General features: G+C 48.6%; 1 protein-coding gene across 1 annotated transcript in view; it reads left to right on the forward strand.

Moving 5' to 3' along the window:
* The window catches only part of LOC140205397 (voltage-dependent T-type calcium channel subunit alpha-1I-like), a 426,562-nt gene that overhangs the window by 94,100 nt on the left and 313,097 nt on the right, over positions 1-19,365 (forward strand). The window contains exons 4-5 of the mRNA XM_072272989.1: positions 8,159-8,318; positions 16,774-17,089. Of these exons, the coding sequence (XP_072129090.1) occupies positions 8,159-8,318; positions 16,774-17,089 (476 nt within the window). The remainder of the gene's footprint in view (positions 1-8,158; positions 8,319-16,773; positions 17,090-19,365) is intronic.

A 19,365-nucleotide genomic window follows, 5' to 3' on the forward strand; every position in this document is an offset into this window, starting at 1 on the left:
TGTGGGAGAGGGTGGGATGTTTTGGGATACAGTGTGGAAGAGGGTGGGGCGTGTTTGGGTACAATGTGGGAGAGGGTGGGATGTTTTGGGGTACAGTGTGGGAGAGGGAGGGATGTGTTGGAGTACACTGTGAGAGAGGGTGGGATGTGTTGGGGTACAGTGTGTGAGAGGGTGGGATGTGTTGGTGTACAGTGTGACAGAAGGTGCGATGTATTGGGGTACTGTGTCACAGTCGTAGGGATGTATTGTGGTACTGTGAGGGAGAGGGTGGGATGTGTTGGGGTATAGTGTGGGTGAGGACAGGATGTGTTGGGGTACTGTGTGAGAGAGGGAGGGATGTACTGGGGTACAGTGTGTACAGGGTGGTATGTGTTGGGGTACAGTGTGTGAGACTGTGGGATGTGTTGGGGTACAGTATGAGAGAGGGTGGGTTGTGTTGGTGTACTGTGTGGGAGAGGGTGGGATGTGTGTGGGTACAGTGTGAGAGAGGGTGGGATGTGTTGGGGTACAGTGTGGGAGAAGGTGGGATGTATTGGGGTGCAGTGTGGGAGAGGACAGGATGTATTGGGGTACTGTGTGACAAAGGGTGTCATGTATTGTGGTACATTGTGTGAGAGGGTGGAATGTGTTGGGGTATAGTGTGGGAGACGGTGGGAGGTGTTGGTGTACTGTGTGACAGAGGGTGGGATGTGTGTGGGTACAGTGTGAGAGAGGGTGGGATGTGTTGGGGTACAGTATGGGAAAGGGTGGGATGTGTTGGGGTACTGTGTGGGAGAGGGTGGGATGTGTTGAGGTACTGTGTAGGAGAGGGTGGGATGTGTTGGAGTACAGTGTGGGAGAGCGTGGGATGTGTTGGGGTACAGTGTGTGAGAGGGTGGATGTGTTGGGGTGCAGTGTGGGAGAGGGTGGGTGTGTTGTTGTACAGTGTGAGAGAGGGTGGTATACGTTGGGTTGATGTGTTAGAGAGGGTGGGATGTGTTGGGGTATAGTGTGAGAGAAGGTGGGATGTGTGTGGGTACAGTGTGGGAGAGGACAGGATGTGTTGGGGTACAGGATGAGAGAGGGTGGGATGTGTTGGGGTACAGTGTTGGAGAGGACAGGATGTGTTGGTGTACTGTGTGGGAGAGGGTGGGATCTGTTGGGGTACATTGTGAGAGAGGGTGGGATGTGTTGGTGTACTGTGTGGGAGAGGGTGGGATGTGTTGGGGTACATTGTGAGAGAGGGTGGGATGTGTTGGGGTACTGTGTGGGAGATGGTGGGATGTGTTGGGGTACAGTGTGGGTGAGGAAAGGATGTGTTGGGGTACAGTGTGGGAGAGGGTGGGATGTGTTAGGGTACTGTTTGGGAGAGGGTGGGATGTGTTGGGGTACAGTGTGGGTAAGGGCAGGATGTGTTGGGGTACAGTGTGCGAGAGGGTGGGATGTGTTGGGGTACAGTGTGGGAGAGGGAGGAATGTGTTGGTGTACAGTGTGCGAGAGGGTGGGATGTGTTGGGATACTGTGTGAGAGTGGGTGGGATGTGTTGGGGTACAGTGTGAGAGAGGGAGGAATGTGTTGGGGTACAGTGTGGGAGAGGGAGGAATGTGTTGGGGTACAGTGTGGGAGAGGGTGGGATGTGTTAGGGTACTGTTTGGGAGAGGGTGGGATGTGTTGGGGTACAGTGTGGGTGAGGACAGGATGTGTTGGGGTACAGTGTGCGAGAGGGTGGGATGTGTTGGGATACTGTGTGAGAGTGGGTGGGATGTGTTGGGGTACAGTGTGGGAGAGGGTGAGATGTGTTGGGGTACAGTGTGGGAGAGGGAGGAATGTGTTGGGGTACAGTGTGAGAGAGGGTGGGATGTGCTGGGGTACTGTGTGACATAGGGTGGTATTTTTGGGGTACTGTGTGACAGTGGGTGGGATGTATTGGGGTACTGTGTGGGAGAGGATAGGATGTGTTGGGGTACAGTGTGGGAGAGGGTGGGATGTGTTGGGATACAGTGTGAGAGAGGGTGGGGTGTGTTGGGGTACAGTGTGGGTTAGAACGGGATGTGTTGGGGTACGGCGTGGAGAAGGTGGGATGTTTTGTGATGCAGTGTGGGAGAGGGTGAGATGTGTTGGGGTACAGTGTGGAAGAGGGTGGTATGTGTTGGGGTGCAGTGTGACAAAGGGTGGGATGTATTGGGGTACCATGTGCAAGAGGGTGGGTGTGTTGGGGTACATTGTAAGAGAGGTTATGATCTGTTGGGGTACAGTGTGAGAGAGGGTGAGATGTGTTGGGGTACAGTATAGGAGAGGGTGGGATGTGTTGGGGTACTGTCTGAGAGAGGGTGGGATGTGTTGGGGTACAGTATAGGAGAGGGTGGGATGTGTTGGGGTACTGTGTGAGAGAGGGTGGGATGTGTTGGGGCACTGTGTGGGAGAGGGTGGGATGTGTTGGGGTACTGTGTGATATAGGGTGGGATGTGTTGGGGTACAGTGGGAGTGGATGGGATGTGTTGGGGTACTGTGTGACAGAGGGTGTGATGTATTGGGGTACTGTGTGAGAGAGGGTGGGATGTGTTGGTGTACAGTGGGAGAGAGGGTGGGATGTGTTGGGGTACGGTGTTGGAGAGGGTAGGATTTGGTGGGGTGCAGTGTACACGAGGGTGGTATGTGTTGGGGTACAGTGTGGGAGAGTGTTCATTGTATTGTCGTACTGTGAGGGAGAGGGTGGGATTTGTTGGGGTACTGTGTGACAGAGGGTGGGATGTGTTGGCGTACAGTGTGAGAGAGGACAGGATGGGTTGGGTACCGATTGGACAGAGGGTGGGATGTGTTGAGGTATGGTGTGAGAGAGGGTATGATTTGTTAGGGTGCAGTGTGAGAGAGGGTGGGATGTGTTGGGGTAAAGTATGGGAAAGGGTGGGATGTGTTGGGGTACTGTGTGGGAGAGGGTGGGATGTGTTGAGGTACTGTGTGGGAGAGGGTGGGATGTGTTGGGGTACAGTATGGGAAAGGGTGGGATGTGTTGGGGTACTGTGTGGGAGAGGGTGGGATGTGTTGAGGTACTGTGTAGGAGAGGGTGGGATGTGTTGGAGTACAGTGTGGGAGAGCGTGGGATGTGTTGGGGTACAGTGTGTGAGAGGGTGGATGTGTTGGGGTGCAGTGTGAGAGAGGGTGGGTGTGTTGTTGTACAGTGTGGGAGAGGGTGGTATACGTTGGGTTGATGTGTTAGAGAGGGTGGGATGTGTTGGGGTATAGTGTGAGAGAAGGTGGGATGTGTGTGGGTACAGTGTGGGAGAGGACAGGATGTGTTAGGGTACAGTATGAGAGAGGGTGGGATGTGTTGGGGTACAGTGTTGGAGAGGACCGGATGTGTTGGTGTACTGTGTGGGAGAGGGTGGGATGTGTTGGGGTACATTGTGAGAGAGGGTGGGATGTGTTGGGGTACTGTGTGGGAGAGGGTGGGATGTGTTGGGGTACAGTGTGGGTGAGGAAAGGATGTGTTGGGGTACAGTGTGGGAGAGAGTGGGATGTGTTAGGGTAGTGTGGGAGAGGGTGGGATGTGTTGGGGTACAGTGTGGAAGTGGGTGGGATGTGTTGGAGTACAGTGTGGGAGAGAGTGGGATGTGTTAGGGTAGTGTGGGAGAGGGTGGGATGTGTTGGGGTACAGTGTGGGAGAGAGTGGGATGTGTTAGGGTAGTGTGGGAGAGGGTGGGATGTGTTGGGGTACAGTGTGGAAGTGGGTGGGATGTGTTGGGGTACAGTGTGGGAGAGAGTGGGATGTGTTAGGGTAGTGTGGGAGAGGGTGGGATGTGTTGGGGTACAGTGTGCAAGTGGGTGGTATGTGTTGGGGTACAGTGTGGGAGTGGGTGGGATGTGTTGGGGCACAGTGTGCAAGTGGGTGGGATGTGTTGGGGTACTGTGTGAGAGTGGGTGGGATGTGTTGGGCTACAGTGTGGGAGAGGGTGGGATGTGTTGGGGTACAGTGTGCAAGTGGGTGGGATGTGTTGGGGTACTGTGTGAGAGAGGGTGGGATGTGTTGGGCTACAGTGTGGGAGAGGGTGGGATGTGTTGGGGTACAGTGTGGGAGAGGGTGGGATGTGTTAGGGTAGTGTGGGAGAGGGTGGGATGTGTTGGGGTACAGTGTGGGAGTGGGTGGGATGTGTTGGTGTACAGTGTGGGAGAGGGTGGGATGTGTTAGGGTACTGTGTGGGAGAGGGTGGGATGTGTTGGAGTACAGTGTGGATGAGGACAGGATGTATTGGGGTACAGTGTGAGAGTGGGTGTATGTGTTGGGGTACAGTGTGGGAGTGGGTGGGATGTGTTGTTTTACAGTGTGCGAGAGGGTGGGATGTGTTGTGGTACTGTGTGGGAGAGGACAGGATGTTTTGGGATACAGTGTGTGTGAGGAGAGGAGTTTTTTGGATACATTGAGAGAGTGGACTGAAGTTTGGGGTGCAATTTTTGAAAGATGTACCGGACATGATGGGACATGGTGTGATGGAGAGTATTTGGGTACGCTGCATGGGAGGACAGGAGCTGTTGTTGGCACAGCGTTTCTGACAATGGGTGGTGTTGGCGTTTAGTGTGTGTCAGAGTGGGTGTTCTTAGAAGCTTGTGTCTGTGAGGTATTAGGTTACAGTGTGTATGAGGGTGGGAGGTGTTCGGGTATAACATGAGTGTGGACAGGTGTTGGCGTACACTGAGAGGGAGAACAGGAGATGTTGGGGCACAGTGTGAGAAGACCAGACACGTTGGTGCACAGTGTTACAGAAAGTATTGGGGTACACAGTATGGGAGGACAGGATGTGTTGTTGGTACAGTGTGTTTGACAATGGGTCATGTTGGTTTTCAGTATGTGTCAGAGTGGGTGGACTTATAGAGCTGTTTGTGTGAGTGTGAGGGTGGAATGTGTTGAGGTACAGTGTGAGAATGGACTGGAGGCATTGGGGTGCAGTGTATGTGAAGGCAGGAGGTTTTGGGGTATAGAGTGATAGAGGACGGGAAGTGTTGGGCTACAGTGTATGAGCTGCTGGTGTTGGGGAACAGTATGTGTGCGTGTGTTGCTGTTGGGATACAGTGTGTGTGAGTGTGGGAGGTTCTGGTACACAATATGTGAGTATGGGAGGTTTTGAGGTACTGTGTGAGTGTGGGAGGTATTTGGGTACAGTGTGTGAGTATGGGAGGTTTTGAGAAACAGTGTGTGTGAATGCTAGAGGTGTTGGGGTACAGTGTGTGTGAGTGTGGGAGGTTTGGGGGTACAGTGCGTGAATGTGGAAGGTTTGGGGGTACAGTGTGAGTGAGTGTAGGAGGTATTGGGGTGCAGCGTGTGAATGCTGAAGGTGTTGGGGTAAAGAGAGATGGAGGACAGGTAGTATTGGGGTTCAGTGTGAGATAGAATTGGAGTGTTAGGGTACAGTGTGAGTGTTATTTGTGTTTTGGAGTGCATTGTGCAAGAGTATTGGGGTACAGTGTGTGAGGGTATTGGGGTACAGTGTGTGAGGGTACTAGGGTACAGTCTGTATGAGAGTATTGGGGTACAGTGTGTGAGGGTATCGGTATACAGTGTAAGAGGATATTGGGGTACAGTATGTGTGAGCATATTGGGTTACAGTGTGTGTGAGTTATTGAGGTACAGTGTGTGAGAATATTATGATAAAATGTGTGGGGGTATTGGTGTACAGTGTGTGAGGGTATTGGGGTACAGTATGTGTGAGCATATTGGGGTACAGTCTGTGTGAGAGTATTGGGGTACAGTGTGTGAGGGTATTGGGGTACAGTGTGTGAGGGTATTGGTGTACAGTCTGTATGAGAGTATTGGTGTACAGTGTCTGTGTGATTGACCTTATTGTGAAACCCAGTCACGTTTTACGAATCTGTGCTGCATTTCCCATTGTCTTAACAATCTCTTGTATGGATTACAAACAGTTGAATCAATCTCTTTGCAATTTTCTCAGCCTGTTATTGAAGCTTTGAATCACAATTCCTTCCACTTGCAGTTGGTGGAATGGTTGAATGCCATATGGTCCAGGATCTCCTTCTGTGATGGGACTCCTATGACAGGGTTTGTCAATGAGCAGGAGGGGGTGTCCTTCCAACCGTACCGATATTTCTCCCCACTGGATCAGAAGCCAGCGACCGTACTGAGCTAGAATCTGTGTTGGTTTAATGCATTGTGTTACCTTAATGGAACTAAAAGTGCAGCAAAGTGTTTAGAAGCCAGAGGATGAATTGGCAGGGGATCACTAATAGATTATATCTTCATTAAGGGAATTGTAAACCTCATTCATGTTATACAGATGCATTCCCAAGCCTTTGTGCGCGCCGTTCATAATCGTCAACCTAATTACTTTAACCTGTTCTAACATGAAACGCCATTATCTTTGATTGGTTAACTTTCAATTTCCACAGAACTAATTTTGTTCTTAATTACTGTTTTCGATGAATCATACGTGTTCCCCTCCTCACCTATCCTGACGCCTAGTGTACAATTTTTTCCCCCAGCTGATTGTCTAGTGCCATCCCAACAGCGCCAGAGGAGAGGAGTCAAGAGGTGTATAGGGTATGTTGGGTGGGCAGAGGAAAGCTTATTGTACCCAACAGAGGGGAGGGGGCTGAAGAGAAAAAGTGAGCTACGGAGAGTAGCTGGGTACAGTCTGTATAAGAGTATTGGGGTACCGTGCATAAGGGCATTGGGGTACAGTGTGTGTGAGGGTATTTGGGGTACAGTGTGTGAGGGCATTGGAGTACAGTGTGTGAGGGCACTGGGGTACAGAGTGTGTGAGGGCATTGGTGTATAGTGTGTGTGAGGGTATTGGGGTACAGTGTGTGAGGGCACTGGGGTACAGAGTGTGTGAGGGCATTGGTGTATAGTGTGTGTGAGGGTATTGGGGTACAGTGTGTGAGGGTTTTGGGGTACATTGTGTGAGGACATTGGGGTACAGTCTGTGAGGGTTTAGGGTACAGTGTGTGAGGGTTTTGGGGTACAGTGTGTGAGGGTTTTGGGGATGGGTGACGGAGAGAAGGAGGACTGAGTGCATCAAGGGGGAGTAGAAAGAGGAGGAGAAGATGAGTGAGGCAGGAGGGATGGGAGGGAAGGGTAGATGAAGGAAGAGTGCACTATTGATGAAGGGTGATGAAGAAGGAACAAGAGGCAGGAAGGAAAGTTGCAAAGGAGGGCTGATGCAAGGAATGGAGATGTGTAGGGGAAATAAAAGAACAGTTCAGTGGAGGGATGGAAGTAGAGGGAAGATATTTGAAGGGAGAGCACGAGGGATGGATGCAGGATGGAGGCCTCCAGGTCTGAATGCGGGAATGGAGGGTGTGAGGAATTGGTAGTGCATAAGGGAATGATGCAGAGAGTGAGGAAGGAAATTAGGGAGTACAAGACTATAAGCACAGGAGATTCTGCAGATGCTAGAAATCCAGAGCAACATACACAAAATGCTGGGGGAGCCCAGCAGGTCAGGCAGCATCTATGGAGAAGAATAAATAGTTACCATTTCAGGCCAAGACCTTACATCAGGATTGGGAAGTAAGGGGGAAGAGGGAAATGTTCTGGCTTCTTCCCCCTTTACCTCCTAGTCCTAATGATGTGTCTCCACCCAGATAGTGAATGTTTATTGCTCTCCATATCTGCTGCCTGACCTGCTGAGTTCCTCTAGTATTTTGCTTGTGGTCCTCTGGGCAGAAAGTGGGATTTGCGAGCATAATGCAGAACCTGAGAGGGAAGGGAAGGGAATGAGTGGAATGAGGGGGGAGTGGGAGAGAGGAGCAAGGGATGAGAGGGTTGTGTAAAGATTGAGGGGACATGTCAAGATTTGAGGAAGGAATGAGTGTGGAAGGAATCTCACCTAACAGATTCCTTCTTCTCCAGCCCTTTACTTCTTCTGCCTATCACTTCTCAACTTCATCCCCCCCCCATCACCTACCTTTCTCCACCCGTCAGTTAACCTATCACCTTTCCCCCTCCCCCACCTTCTTATTCTGGCTCCTTTCCCTTTCTTCCCCCTTCCCCTCCAGTCCCAATAAGGGTCTTGGTCCAAAATGGCGACTGTTCATCCTTCTCCATTGATGCTGCCTGACCTGCTGAGCTTTTTGTGTGTGTTGCTCTGGATTTCCAGCATCTGCTGAATCCCTGGTGTTTATGTCCCTCAGCTAACGGAGTCTCTCTCTCTTCCCTTGCTGCGTACAGGTATGAGGATCCTGGTCAACCTGCTACTGGACACTCTCCCGATGCTTGGAAACGTCCTTCTACTCTGCTTCTTTGTCTTTTTTATCTTTGGAATCATCGGTGTGCAGCTGTGGGCTGGACTCCTGCGTAACCGCTGCTTCTTGGAAGAGAACCTGACCCTGTGAGTGTACATTGAACCGGCTCCCTCTCTGTTTCATCTCATGCTGATTGGCTCCAGGACACTACAAGCAAAGACACCCTGACCCAGGAAAGTGCAAAACTCACCGAGGCCAGTTGTATATAGAAACATAGAAAACCTACAGCACAATACAGGCCTTCGGCCCACAAAGCTGTGCCGAACATGTCCTTACCTTAGAAATTACCTAGGGTTAGATTAGATTAGATTAGATTAGATTAGATTAGATTATGAGGAAACGCAGTCCTCTTTTATTGCCATTTAGTAATGCATGCATTAAGAAATGATACAATGTTCCTCCAGAATGATATCGCAGAAACACAAGACAAACCAAGACTGAAAAAACTGACAAAAACCATATAATTATAACATATAGTTACAACAGTGCAAAGCAATACCATAATTTGATAAAGAACAGACCACGGGCACGGTAAAAAAGAGTCTCAAAGTCTCTCGAAAGTCCCATCATCTCACGCAGACGGTAGAAGGGAGAAACTCTCCCTGCTATGAGCTTCCAGCACTGCAAACTTGCCGATGCAGAACCCTGGAAGCACCTGACCACAGCCGACCCTCGAGTCCGTCCGAAAACTTCGAGCCTCCAACCAGCCCTCCGACACCGAGCACCATCCTTTGCCAAGTGCTTACCCATAGTCCTCTATTTTTCTAAGCTCCATGTACCTATCCAGGAGCCTTTTAAAAGACCCTATCGTATCTGCCTCCACCACCGTCGCTGGCAGCCCATTCCACGCACTCACCACTCTCTGCATAAAAAAACTTACCCCTGACATCTCCTCTGTATGAACTTCCAAGCACCTTAAAACTGTGCCCTCTCGTGAGTGTACAACCAAGGTCTGCCACTCTTTATACCTATCTTCCTCCTTTCTATCTCATACTGCCTCTATCTGACTCAGTATTTCTCTTTCTTGCCTTCTCTCTCTCTGTGTCACTTTCCGTCTCGCTCTCTCTCTGTCTCTCTCTCACACACACACACACACGCATATACACACACGCGCCTGCTCACACACACTCACACACATAAAAGTATGTGCATGCACACACGCACAAACTCTTCCTCTCTCCCTCACCCCTCTACTTCTCTCTCTTTATTTCTCTCCTTCTCACACCCTCCCTCTAAAAATCTGTGCTACAATCTCTGCTCTGGCCACAATTTCACAATCTCTCAATTTCTCTGTGTCCCTCTCTCTCACTTTATTTATGCCTCCTTCTCCTCCCCTCCTTTCTCTCTCTCTTCTCCTTTGTTCGCTTTCTTCTGTCCCTCTGCAAAGCCACTCCCAATTCTCTCTCCCCTGAAGATCGGTGAGCAGAGATTACGTGCAAGCACTCACTTCCCGGAAACTCAGACGGGGACCTGACTGGGCTATTTGCCCAGGATTGGCAAGGCATGGAGAAAAGCATCTGGGAGATCGGAGGTTTGCTGAATCTGTACTACGAACAGTCTGACATTCAGTGTGAACTGTTTCTCCGTGTGTAGGTTAATCTAAGACTAGGGGACATGGGTTTCAGGTGACAAGAAGGTGTACAGGAGTGAGAGAGATCAGCTGCAGAAAGCTGTGAAGGCAGTGAGCTTTATCATGGGTATTAGTCACCCCAGCATCCAGGACCTCTTCAAGGAGCGATGCCTCAAAAAGGAGGCATCCATCATTAAAGACCCCCATCACCCAGGTCATGCCCTCTCATTGCTACCATCAGGAAGGAGGTACAGGAGCCTGAAGACACACACTCAATGATTCAGGAACAGCTTCTTCCCCTCTGTCACCCAATTTCAGAATGGACATTGAACCCATGAGCACTACCTCAATACTCTTTTTCGCGCTACTTATTTAATTTAACTTCTTCATATATATACTCCTTGCTGCAATTTACAGTTTTTATTATGAGGTATTGCATTGTACTGCTGCTGCAAAGACAAGAAATTTCACAACAATCGCCTGTGATATTAAACCCGATCCTGAAGAGAAAGATTTAAAAGAGATGCAAGGGGTAACTTCTTCACACAGAGGGTGGTTGGTATATTGAACAAGTTGCCAGAGGCAGGTGTAATTACAATGTTAAAAGACATTTAAGGTCAATAGACAGGAAATATTCCGAGCACAAGGGCCAAGCACAGACAAATGGATAGCATCTTGATCAGCAGGAACAAGTTGGGCTGAAGGGCCTGTTCCCATGTTGTATAACTCTCTGACACTGTGGCTGAAGTAGCAGGTTAGATTTACAGACAGGGAGGGGTACAGGCCACTTCCTGTTACCCCTGAGTACACAGAATCAGAATCAGGTTTATTATCACTGATATTCTGTATGTCCTGAAAGTTGTTGTTCTGCAGTGGCAGTACAGTGAAAGATTAAAAATTTACTATAAATTACACCAAGAAATATAATAGGCATCCGCTAGTCTCATGAGACCATGGATTTGCGCCTTGGAAGGTTTCCAGGGTGCAGGCCTGGGCAAGGTTGTGTGGAAGACCAGCAGTTGCCCATGCTGCAAGTCTCCCCTCTCCACACCACCAATGTTGTCCAAGGGAAGGGCATTAGGACCCATGCAGCTTGGCACTGGTTACGTCGAAGAGCAATGTGTGGTCAAGTGCCTTGCTCAAGGACACACACACACACTGCCTCAGCCAAGGTTCGAACTAGCGACCTTCAGATCACTAGACCGACACCTTAACCACTTGGCCACGCGCCAACACTACTAAATTCTTCAGATCATACAAATCTGTTGCCTTTTACTGAGAAATATATCAATAAGAATAAATAGTGCAGCAAAAGAGGAAAATAGTAAGGTTGCATTTGCATGTTCAGGAACTGTTCAGAAAAATGATGGCGGAGGGGAAGAAGCTGTTCCTCAGATGTTGAGTGTGAGCCCTCAGGCTGCTGTCCCTCCTCCCTGATGGTAGCAATGAGCCCAGGGCATGTGCTGGATAGTGAGGCTCCATAACGATAATGCCACCTCCTTGAGTCATCGTCTTTTGAAGATGCCCTTGATGCTGGGGTGGGGGGCAAGTGCTCACGAGGAAGATGGCTGGGTCAACAATTCTCTGCAGGGTTTTTTTGATCCTGCACATTGGGGGACGGTAAGGCAAGCAGTCAGAGAACTCGTCACGGTACCCATGTCGAGATTTGCTGGCGTCTTTGGTGACAGACCAAATCTCCACCAACTCCTAATGAAGTATAGCACCTTTTTCCTTTATCTCCCTCTGAATACTTTGATGCAAGTACAGCTCAGTTCCCATCAGCAGACACTTAAGAATGGGAGTAGTCCATTTGGCCCTTCCACAATGATATCCTATTCAATAAAATCACTGATCCCTCTGCTAGCCTGCAGGTCACCCTTGGGCAAGGTGTAGCACCTGCTTAGCCCCCATCGATCAGGGTCACGTGAAGCCATGGGAGCAGGTGGTGGATGGTCACATGAGCAGTTGGTCCATATCACAAGTCCTGGTTATGTGACCACTGACGCCAGGCAGACAATCTCTGAAGAGTATTGATAATGCCTGGGGTCGCCTGTCTTGTAAAGACACTGCCCAGAAGGAGGCAATGGCAAACCACTTCTGTAGAAAAATTTTGCCAAGAACAATCATGGTCATGGAAAGACCAGGATCGCCCACATCATACAACATGGCACATAGTGAACGAAAGAATGATCCAGTGCTGTGTCCACTTTCCCCTGTCCAATTCCCAGATCTGTTGATTCATCTATCAGATCTTCTGATTCCAGCCTGTGATGAATTTGACTACTTGCCTACTGAGATAGACAACCCCAAAATCTCACAGTAAATCAACTTAGCAGAATCTCGGCCACCTCTGGTTGGCATCGACGGACTGGGACAAGGGGCCTCCATCCATGCTGTAAAGTCCGTGTCTTTTCCCAGCAAGCCTACCTGTGAATTCTGGGCGTCAAGCCCCAGTCAGCTAAGGGTGGAGGGAAATCCCCATCCCATCAGGAAATGGAACAAACAGAAGAACTTCCTTGGGCCAGAGGTGAACAGGAAGCAGTTTCATAGAAACAACTGTGCGCACAGGGCTGTCTTATTTGCATTAATCCAAAGTTCAAGGTTCAAAGTAAATTTATTATCGAAGTACATATATGTTACCATATACAGCCCTAAGTCATTTTTGTGGGCATACTCAATAAATCCATAATAGAATAATAACCATAATACAATCAATGAAAGACCTTACCAACTGGGCATTCAACCAGTGTGCAAAAGTCCACAAACGTGCAAATACAAAAATAACTAGTAATAATAAATAAGTAATAAATACTGAGATCATGAAATGAAGTGTCCTTAAAAGTGAGTCCCCAGATTGTGGAAATACTTCAGTGATGCACCAAGCGAAGTTGAGTGGATTTATCCCCTCTGGTCCAAGAGCTTGATGATTGAGGGGTAGTAACTGTTCCTGAACCTGGTGGTGTGAGTCCTGAGGCTCTTGTAACTTCTTCTTGATGGCAGCAGCGAGAAATGAGCATGGACAAGGTGGTGGGGGTCCCCGATGATGGATGCTGCTTTTTTGCAACAACTCCCCATGTTGATGTTCTCAATGTTGGGGATCGCTTTTCCCATGATTGACTGGGCCATATCCACTACCTTTTGCAGGATTTTCCATTCAGGGGTATTGGTGTTTCCATACCAGGCTGTGATGCAGCCAGTCAATATACTCTCCACCACACATCTATAGAAGTTTGTCAAAGTTTTAGATGTCATACTGAATCTTCACAAACTCTTAAGGAAGTAGTGACACTGCTGTGGTTTCTTCATAATTGCACTTACATACTGGGCCCAGGACTTTCCTCTGAAATGATAACACCGAGGGACTTCAAGTTGGTGACCCTCCCCACCTCTGATCCTCCTGTGAGGACCTTCAGTTTCCTCATCCTGGTCAATAATCTGCTCCTTGGTCTTGCTGACAGTGAGTAAGAGGTTGTGGTTGTGGCACCACTCAGCCAGATCCCTTCGTACTAAGCTGTAATATTTCTGCAGGACTGAAGTTCCTCTCATTTGTGACCGTGGTGGGAAGATATTGAAGAGACATTTGAAAGTCACAACCCCATGAATTATTCATGAAAATGGATTACATCCCTCTATGTGGATTCCTAAATTGATTTAATAACGTCACACATAAAACTTTGTTTGCATTCCATCCAGACAGATCATCGCAAACATCAGTACATCGAGGCCAGATAAAAGGGAAGGCAATAACAGAATGAAGAATATGGTTTCATAGTTACAAAGAAAGTGGAGCGCAAGTAGAGAAGCAAAGTGCAAGGTCATTATTTCTGATCGATCAATTGATTGATTACATTATTGATTGATTGTAGCTCCTCGAGCCACACTGCCCAGCAATCCTCCAATTTAATCCTAGCCTAATCATGGGACAATTTGCAATAACCAATTAACCCACCGACTGTGACGAGGCAGACTGAGAGATCTTTATCATGTAAGAAATCCATTAACCAGTCTTATACTGCGGGATAGAAGCTGTCTACCAGCCTGGCGGTGCAAGTTTAGAGGTTTTTGTATTTTCTGCCCCTCGTGGGTAGCCGAGTAGCAAATTTCTGAGAGTCTGGGGACAACTGGAGTGGAAAGAGGATTCATTGCAAACCCAGCATTGACTAGATGGGACGGAATGCTCTTCTTCTCTGCCATAAGGAGACACTAAGACTATAAGATACCGGAGCAGAATTAGGCCACCTTTGCCCATTGAGCCTGCTCTGCCATTTCATCATGGCTAATTTATTTTTCCTCTCAGCCCCAATCTCCTGCCTTCTTCACGTATCCAATCACACCCTGACTAATCAAGAATCTATCAAGCTTTGCCTTAAATACACCCAATGACTTGGCCACCATAGCCGCCTGTGGCAGCAAATTCCACAGATTCACTTCTTTCTAGCTAAAGAAATCCCTCCTCTTCTCCATTTTAAAAGGACGCTCCTCTATTCTGAGGCTGTGCTCTCTTGCCTAGACTCCTCCACCATAGGAAACATCCTCTCTGCCTCCAGTCTGTCTTTTGACTTTTGACAGGTTTCAATGAGGTCACCCTTTATTCTTCTGAATTCCGGTGAGAACTCAGAGCCATCAAACACTCCTCATATGCCTCTCAAACACAGAATAATTTTCACGAGCCCGCTTTGAACCCTCTCCAATGTCAGCACATCCGTTCTTAGATAAGGGTCCCACAACTGCTCACAATACTCCAAGTGAGGTCTCATCAGTGCTTTATAAAGCCCCAACATTACATCCTCGCTTTTATATTCTAGTCCTCTTGAAATGAATGCTAACATTACATTTGCCTTCCTCACCACCAGCTCCACCACCTGCAAATTAACCTTTAGGCAATCCTGCACGAGGAGTTCCCAAATTCCTTTGCAGGGACTTGGGAGTAAGTAGATATCGAAAACTATCAGAGGAGTAATGCTGGGGGGAGAAAAGCAGAATAGGGAAAGGTCCATGTTGCAAGAGTGCTGTACTATCAGATGACTACTATCAGGAGACTATAGGAGCAGAATTAGGCCATTCAGCCCATCAAGTCTCTTCCACCATTCTGTCATGGCTGATCCCCGATCCCACTATAAGACCATAAGACACAGGAGATGCTGCACTGTCCACCAGATTGATTCCTGGGATGGCAGGACTTTCATATGATGAAAGACTGGATCGACTAGGCTTATACTCGCTGGAATTTAGAAGATTGAGGGGGGATCTTATTGAAACGTATAAATTTCTAAAGGGATTGGATAGGCTAGATGTAGGAAGATTGTTCCCAATGTTGGGGAAGTCCAGAACGAGGGGTCACAGTTTGAGGATAAAGGGGAAGCCTTTTAGGACCGAGATTAGGAAAAACTTCTTCACACAGAGAGTGGTGAATCTGTGGAATTCTCTGCCACAGGAAACAGTTGAGGTCAGTTCATTGCCTATATTTAAGAGGGAGTTAGATATGGCCCTTGTGGCTAAAGGGATCAGAGGGTATGGAGAGAAGGCAGGTACAGGGTTCTGAGTTGGATGATCAGCCATGATCATACTGAATGGTGGTGCAGGCTTGAAGGGCCGAATGGCCTACTCCTGCACCTATTTTCTATGTTCCTATATTTCTATGTTGGACAGCCAGCGTGAAGAGAGTGCAGAAGTACTGACTTTGATTGAGATGGTAAGACAAGTCTAATCCACTGTCTCTGCTGCAGTGTTATAGAGATGAGTGAGGGGCTTCTCCTCGTGTCCTGAGCCACTAGCTACCTTTAGTGAACAGCAGTGAAACCGTTTACTTAGTCATGATCACGTTGCCGTTTGTTGTCCAGAAACCAGCGCAGCACTCACAAAATGCTGGAGAACCTCAGCAGGTCAGATCCAACAGTCCACACCTCGGACTGGGACCCTTCAGTAGGACTGGAACGGAGGGGGGAAGATGCCAGAGTAAGAAGGTGGAGGGAGGGGGACGCCCTTTGGCCGCGGAGTCTTCCATGCAGAGCGGTTAACGTAACACTATTGCAACGCGGGTTCCCATCCGCCACTCTCTGTACACTCTCCCCATGACCGCGTGGGTTTCCTTTGGGTGGTCCCGTTTTTCCCGCCATTCAGAAGACGTGCAGGTTACTAGGTTAATTGGTCACATGGGTACAACTGGGCAGCGCATGCTCATTGGGTTGGAAGGACCTGTTAGCATCTCACAATCTCTAAATCTAAATCTAAAACTACAACAAGCCAACTGCTCTTATCCTTTAATAACAAAAACTCGATGTAGTCCCGATCACTGATCTAGACCTTGCCAGAAGAAAAGTTTGGAGGATCTCATTATGACCTTGCAACCTGTTGCTTACCTGCATTGCACATTCTCTGTAGCTGTCACACACTTATCTGCATTCTGCTATTGTTTTAACTTGTTCTGCCTCAATGCACTGCCTAATTATCTGATCTGTATGAACAGAATGCAAGACAAGCCTTTCTCTGTATCTCGGTGCATGTGACAGTAGTAAACCAACACCAATTCCAGCCGCGGGTACAGCCGACGAGGATATGCCATGAAAAGGGTGGATCAGTGGGGTTACAGAGAGGAACTTGGTGCGGCAGTCTGCCCAGTAAAGATAGCTGCTGCTTCGCCACAGGGCAGAGCTCACAGCAGCCTCTGAGTAAATACACCACGAATGTCAGACTCATTTCTGTTTGGTCCAACTTCTCCACTCAGAAGACCACTAGACAGACCTCTCCTTCACCACTACACAGATCCCACTCCCACCACCACACTGACCCCATCTTATCCCCTACACAGACCCCACTTTCTCAACTACACTGACCCCATCTTATCCCCTACACTGACCCCACCTTCTGCACTACACAGATCCCACCCTCCCCACTACACTGACCTCTCATTCATGTCGCCAAGACCTCCACAAGCAGACGTCTCAAGTTTCTTTGTTTCACTCTGTTTCCAGGTACAATGGACTCTCTCTGCCCCTGTACTACCATCCCGAGAAGGACGATGAAACGCCTTTCATCTGCTCTCTGTCCGGAGATAACGGCATCATGGGATGTCACGAGATCCCAGCACTGAGAGACAACGGGCATGAATGCTGCCTGGACAAGGATGACTATTACTACTATGCTGCCTTGGGCCAGGAGCTCAACGTTACCGGGGGGTGTGTCAACTGGAACCGGTACTACACTGCCTGCCAAACTGGTGACAAGAACCCTCACAAAGGAGCCATTAACTTTGACAACATCGGCTACGCGTGGATTGTGATATTTCAGGTATTAATGGAGTTCACACCCCTCATACCCATAAACCACCAGTCTTCTCCATCAATGTCCTAGTTGAATCTCATCCAGAATTACCCATCTAAGCTGTTCTGAAATTTGACGGAGCTCAGGTAACACTGAGAGGTTCAACCCATTCTGCCCCGATTGCTTGGTGGGCGATGCCATTTTAAAGCCAAGGTCAAGTTTATCGACATCCGCACAAGTACTGTACTCATATGCACAGTAGGTGCATTGGATAACCCACATTGAAGGTAGATAGCATCAGAGGCACAACATTCACAAGAAAACATAAAGTACTTTACTTTATACTTTATTGTCGCCAAACAATTGATACTAGAACGTACAATCATCACAGCGATATTTGACTCTGCGCTTCCCGCTCCCTGGATTACAAATCGATAGTAAATATTAAAAATTTAAATTATAAATCATAAATAGAAAATAGAAAAATGGAAAGTAAGGTAGTGCAAAAAAACCGAGATGCAGGCCCAGATATTTGGAGGGTACGGCCCAGATCCGGGTCAGGATCCGTTCAGCAGTCTTATCACAGTTGGAAAGAAGCTGTTCCTAAATCTGGCCGTACGAGTCTTCAAGCTCCTGAGCCTTCTCCCGGAGGGAAGAGGGACGAAAAGTGTGTTGGCCGGGTGGGTCGTGTCCTTGATTATCCTGGCTGCACTGCTCCGACAGCGTGCGGTGTAAAGTGAGTCCAAGGACGGAAGATTGGTTTGTGTGATGTGCTGGGCTGTGTTCACGATCTTCTGCAGCTTCTTCCGGTCTTGGACAGGACAACTTCCATACCAGGTTGTGATGCACCCTAGAAGAAACCATAAGTTATACAAGGAACACAATTGGAACACAATTTTAAAATGTCCTTTGTTGTACAAAGTGTTCACGGTGTTGTGGTACAGAGATAGTGATTAAGGTTGTACCAGTTGGTTCAGGAACCAAATGGTTGAAGCTGGTATGGGCCTTCAGGTTTCTGACCCTCCAGCCTGATGGTAGCTATGAGTAGATGGCTTGGTTTAGATGATGAACTTACTTTAACCAAATTCAACTTACATTAGCTGTTTTGGTGAAGCCTCCATTGGTCAGGTTCAACCATAGATGTTACGTCCTGGCTGTCTAGATATGCAAGCCATGGGAGTACAAGATGAAGAGCAAGCTGTTGTCCATGTAGCAAGCTCTCCCTCTCCATGCAGCTGATGAATCCAAAGTGCTGGCAGAGACAGATGCACTGACCAGCGGTGTCACAGGAGCTGCCAGTCAGCGTTGAACTCAACATAGGACTGCCTTAGGGACTCCAGCTCTGGGACTTTCCCTTGCCGTTTGCTCCCAAAGCCTTCCCCCACGAGTGGCTATAGCCACAAGGCAGCGGAGGTTTGAGATCAGAGTTTTCCTTCTCCTCGATGACTTCCCAACTACGGCCGATGAGCCCTATCTGCCTGAAGTGACTGGTTTTAAGGCGCCAGTAACCCACCTTCGCCCTGTCGGTAGAAACGATTCCGTTGGGCTTAGTAGCTAAGCCACACATGAAGGCCAGGAGCTGTTTGAGGCACACGCCAGTGGGAGCATTTTTCTAGGTAGTGGGAGCTTGACCCCAATACAACCCCCAGCTATAACCATTTTAGTCTCGTAACTGAATTAATATTTTGGTTTTTGTTTGTATAGGAGGCAATCGAAGCATGGAAGGCTAACATTCTTCCCTCATTTATTTAAACCAATTGAACAGCCATGTAATGGTGAGATTTAACACCCACGTCTAAACATCATCCATATAGAGTGCTTCAGTCTAGCACTGTATGCTCACACAAAGCAACGGAGGATCGATTTACCAACGTACCCTTTAGGGGCACAGCTCAGTCTCAGGGGCCTGCTCTGACCTTCTGACTTACTCACTGCCCATTACTTCGCTGGCGTTTAGGGCTGCCATGAAGGTCCTCCACCTCCAGCAGTGTTCAGGTCTTCCTTCTTCATGTCAGTAGCTTCCTCTTAGTTCCCACTACGGTCAGTTGTGCAAGTCCCAGGTGGAGACTCAGGAATACCAGCTCACTCAGAGGTAGGATTCTTCATTGCTGTTTCTGTGACAGTTTCGTTTTACCAGTCAGGTTTGTTAACCCTGAGCTGAACTCCTCAACCTGGAGGACCGGTAGACTGTCCTCTACCCTTTGACCTGTTTGGCATGGCTGACCATACTTAGAGCCAATGCACAAATCCCTAACTCCAGCCAACATAGCCCTTTGGGTCGTTGCAAGCGAGCCTCCAGACCA

Source organism: Mobula birostris, chromosome 11 (assembly GCF_030028105.1).
Source record: "Mobula birostris isolate sMobBir1 chromosome 11, sMobBir1.hap1, whole genome shotgun sequence".
NCBI classification, from domain to species: domain Eukaryota; kingdom Metazoa; phylum Chordata; class Chondrichthyes; order Myliobatiformes; family Myliobatidae; genus Mobula; species Mobula birostris.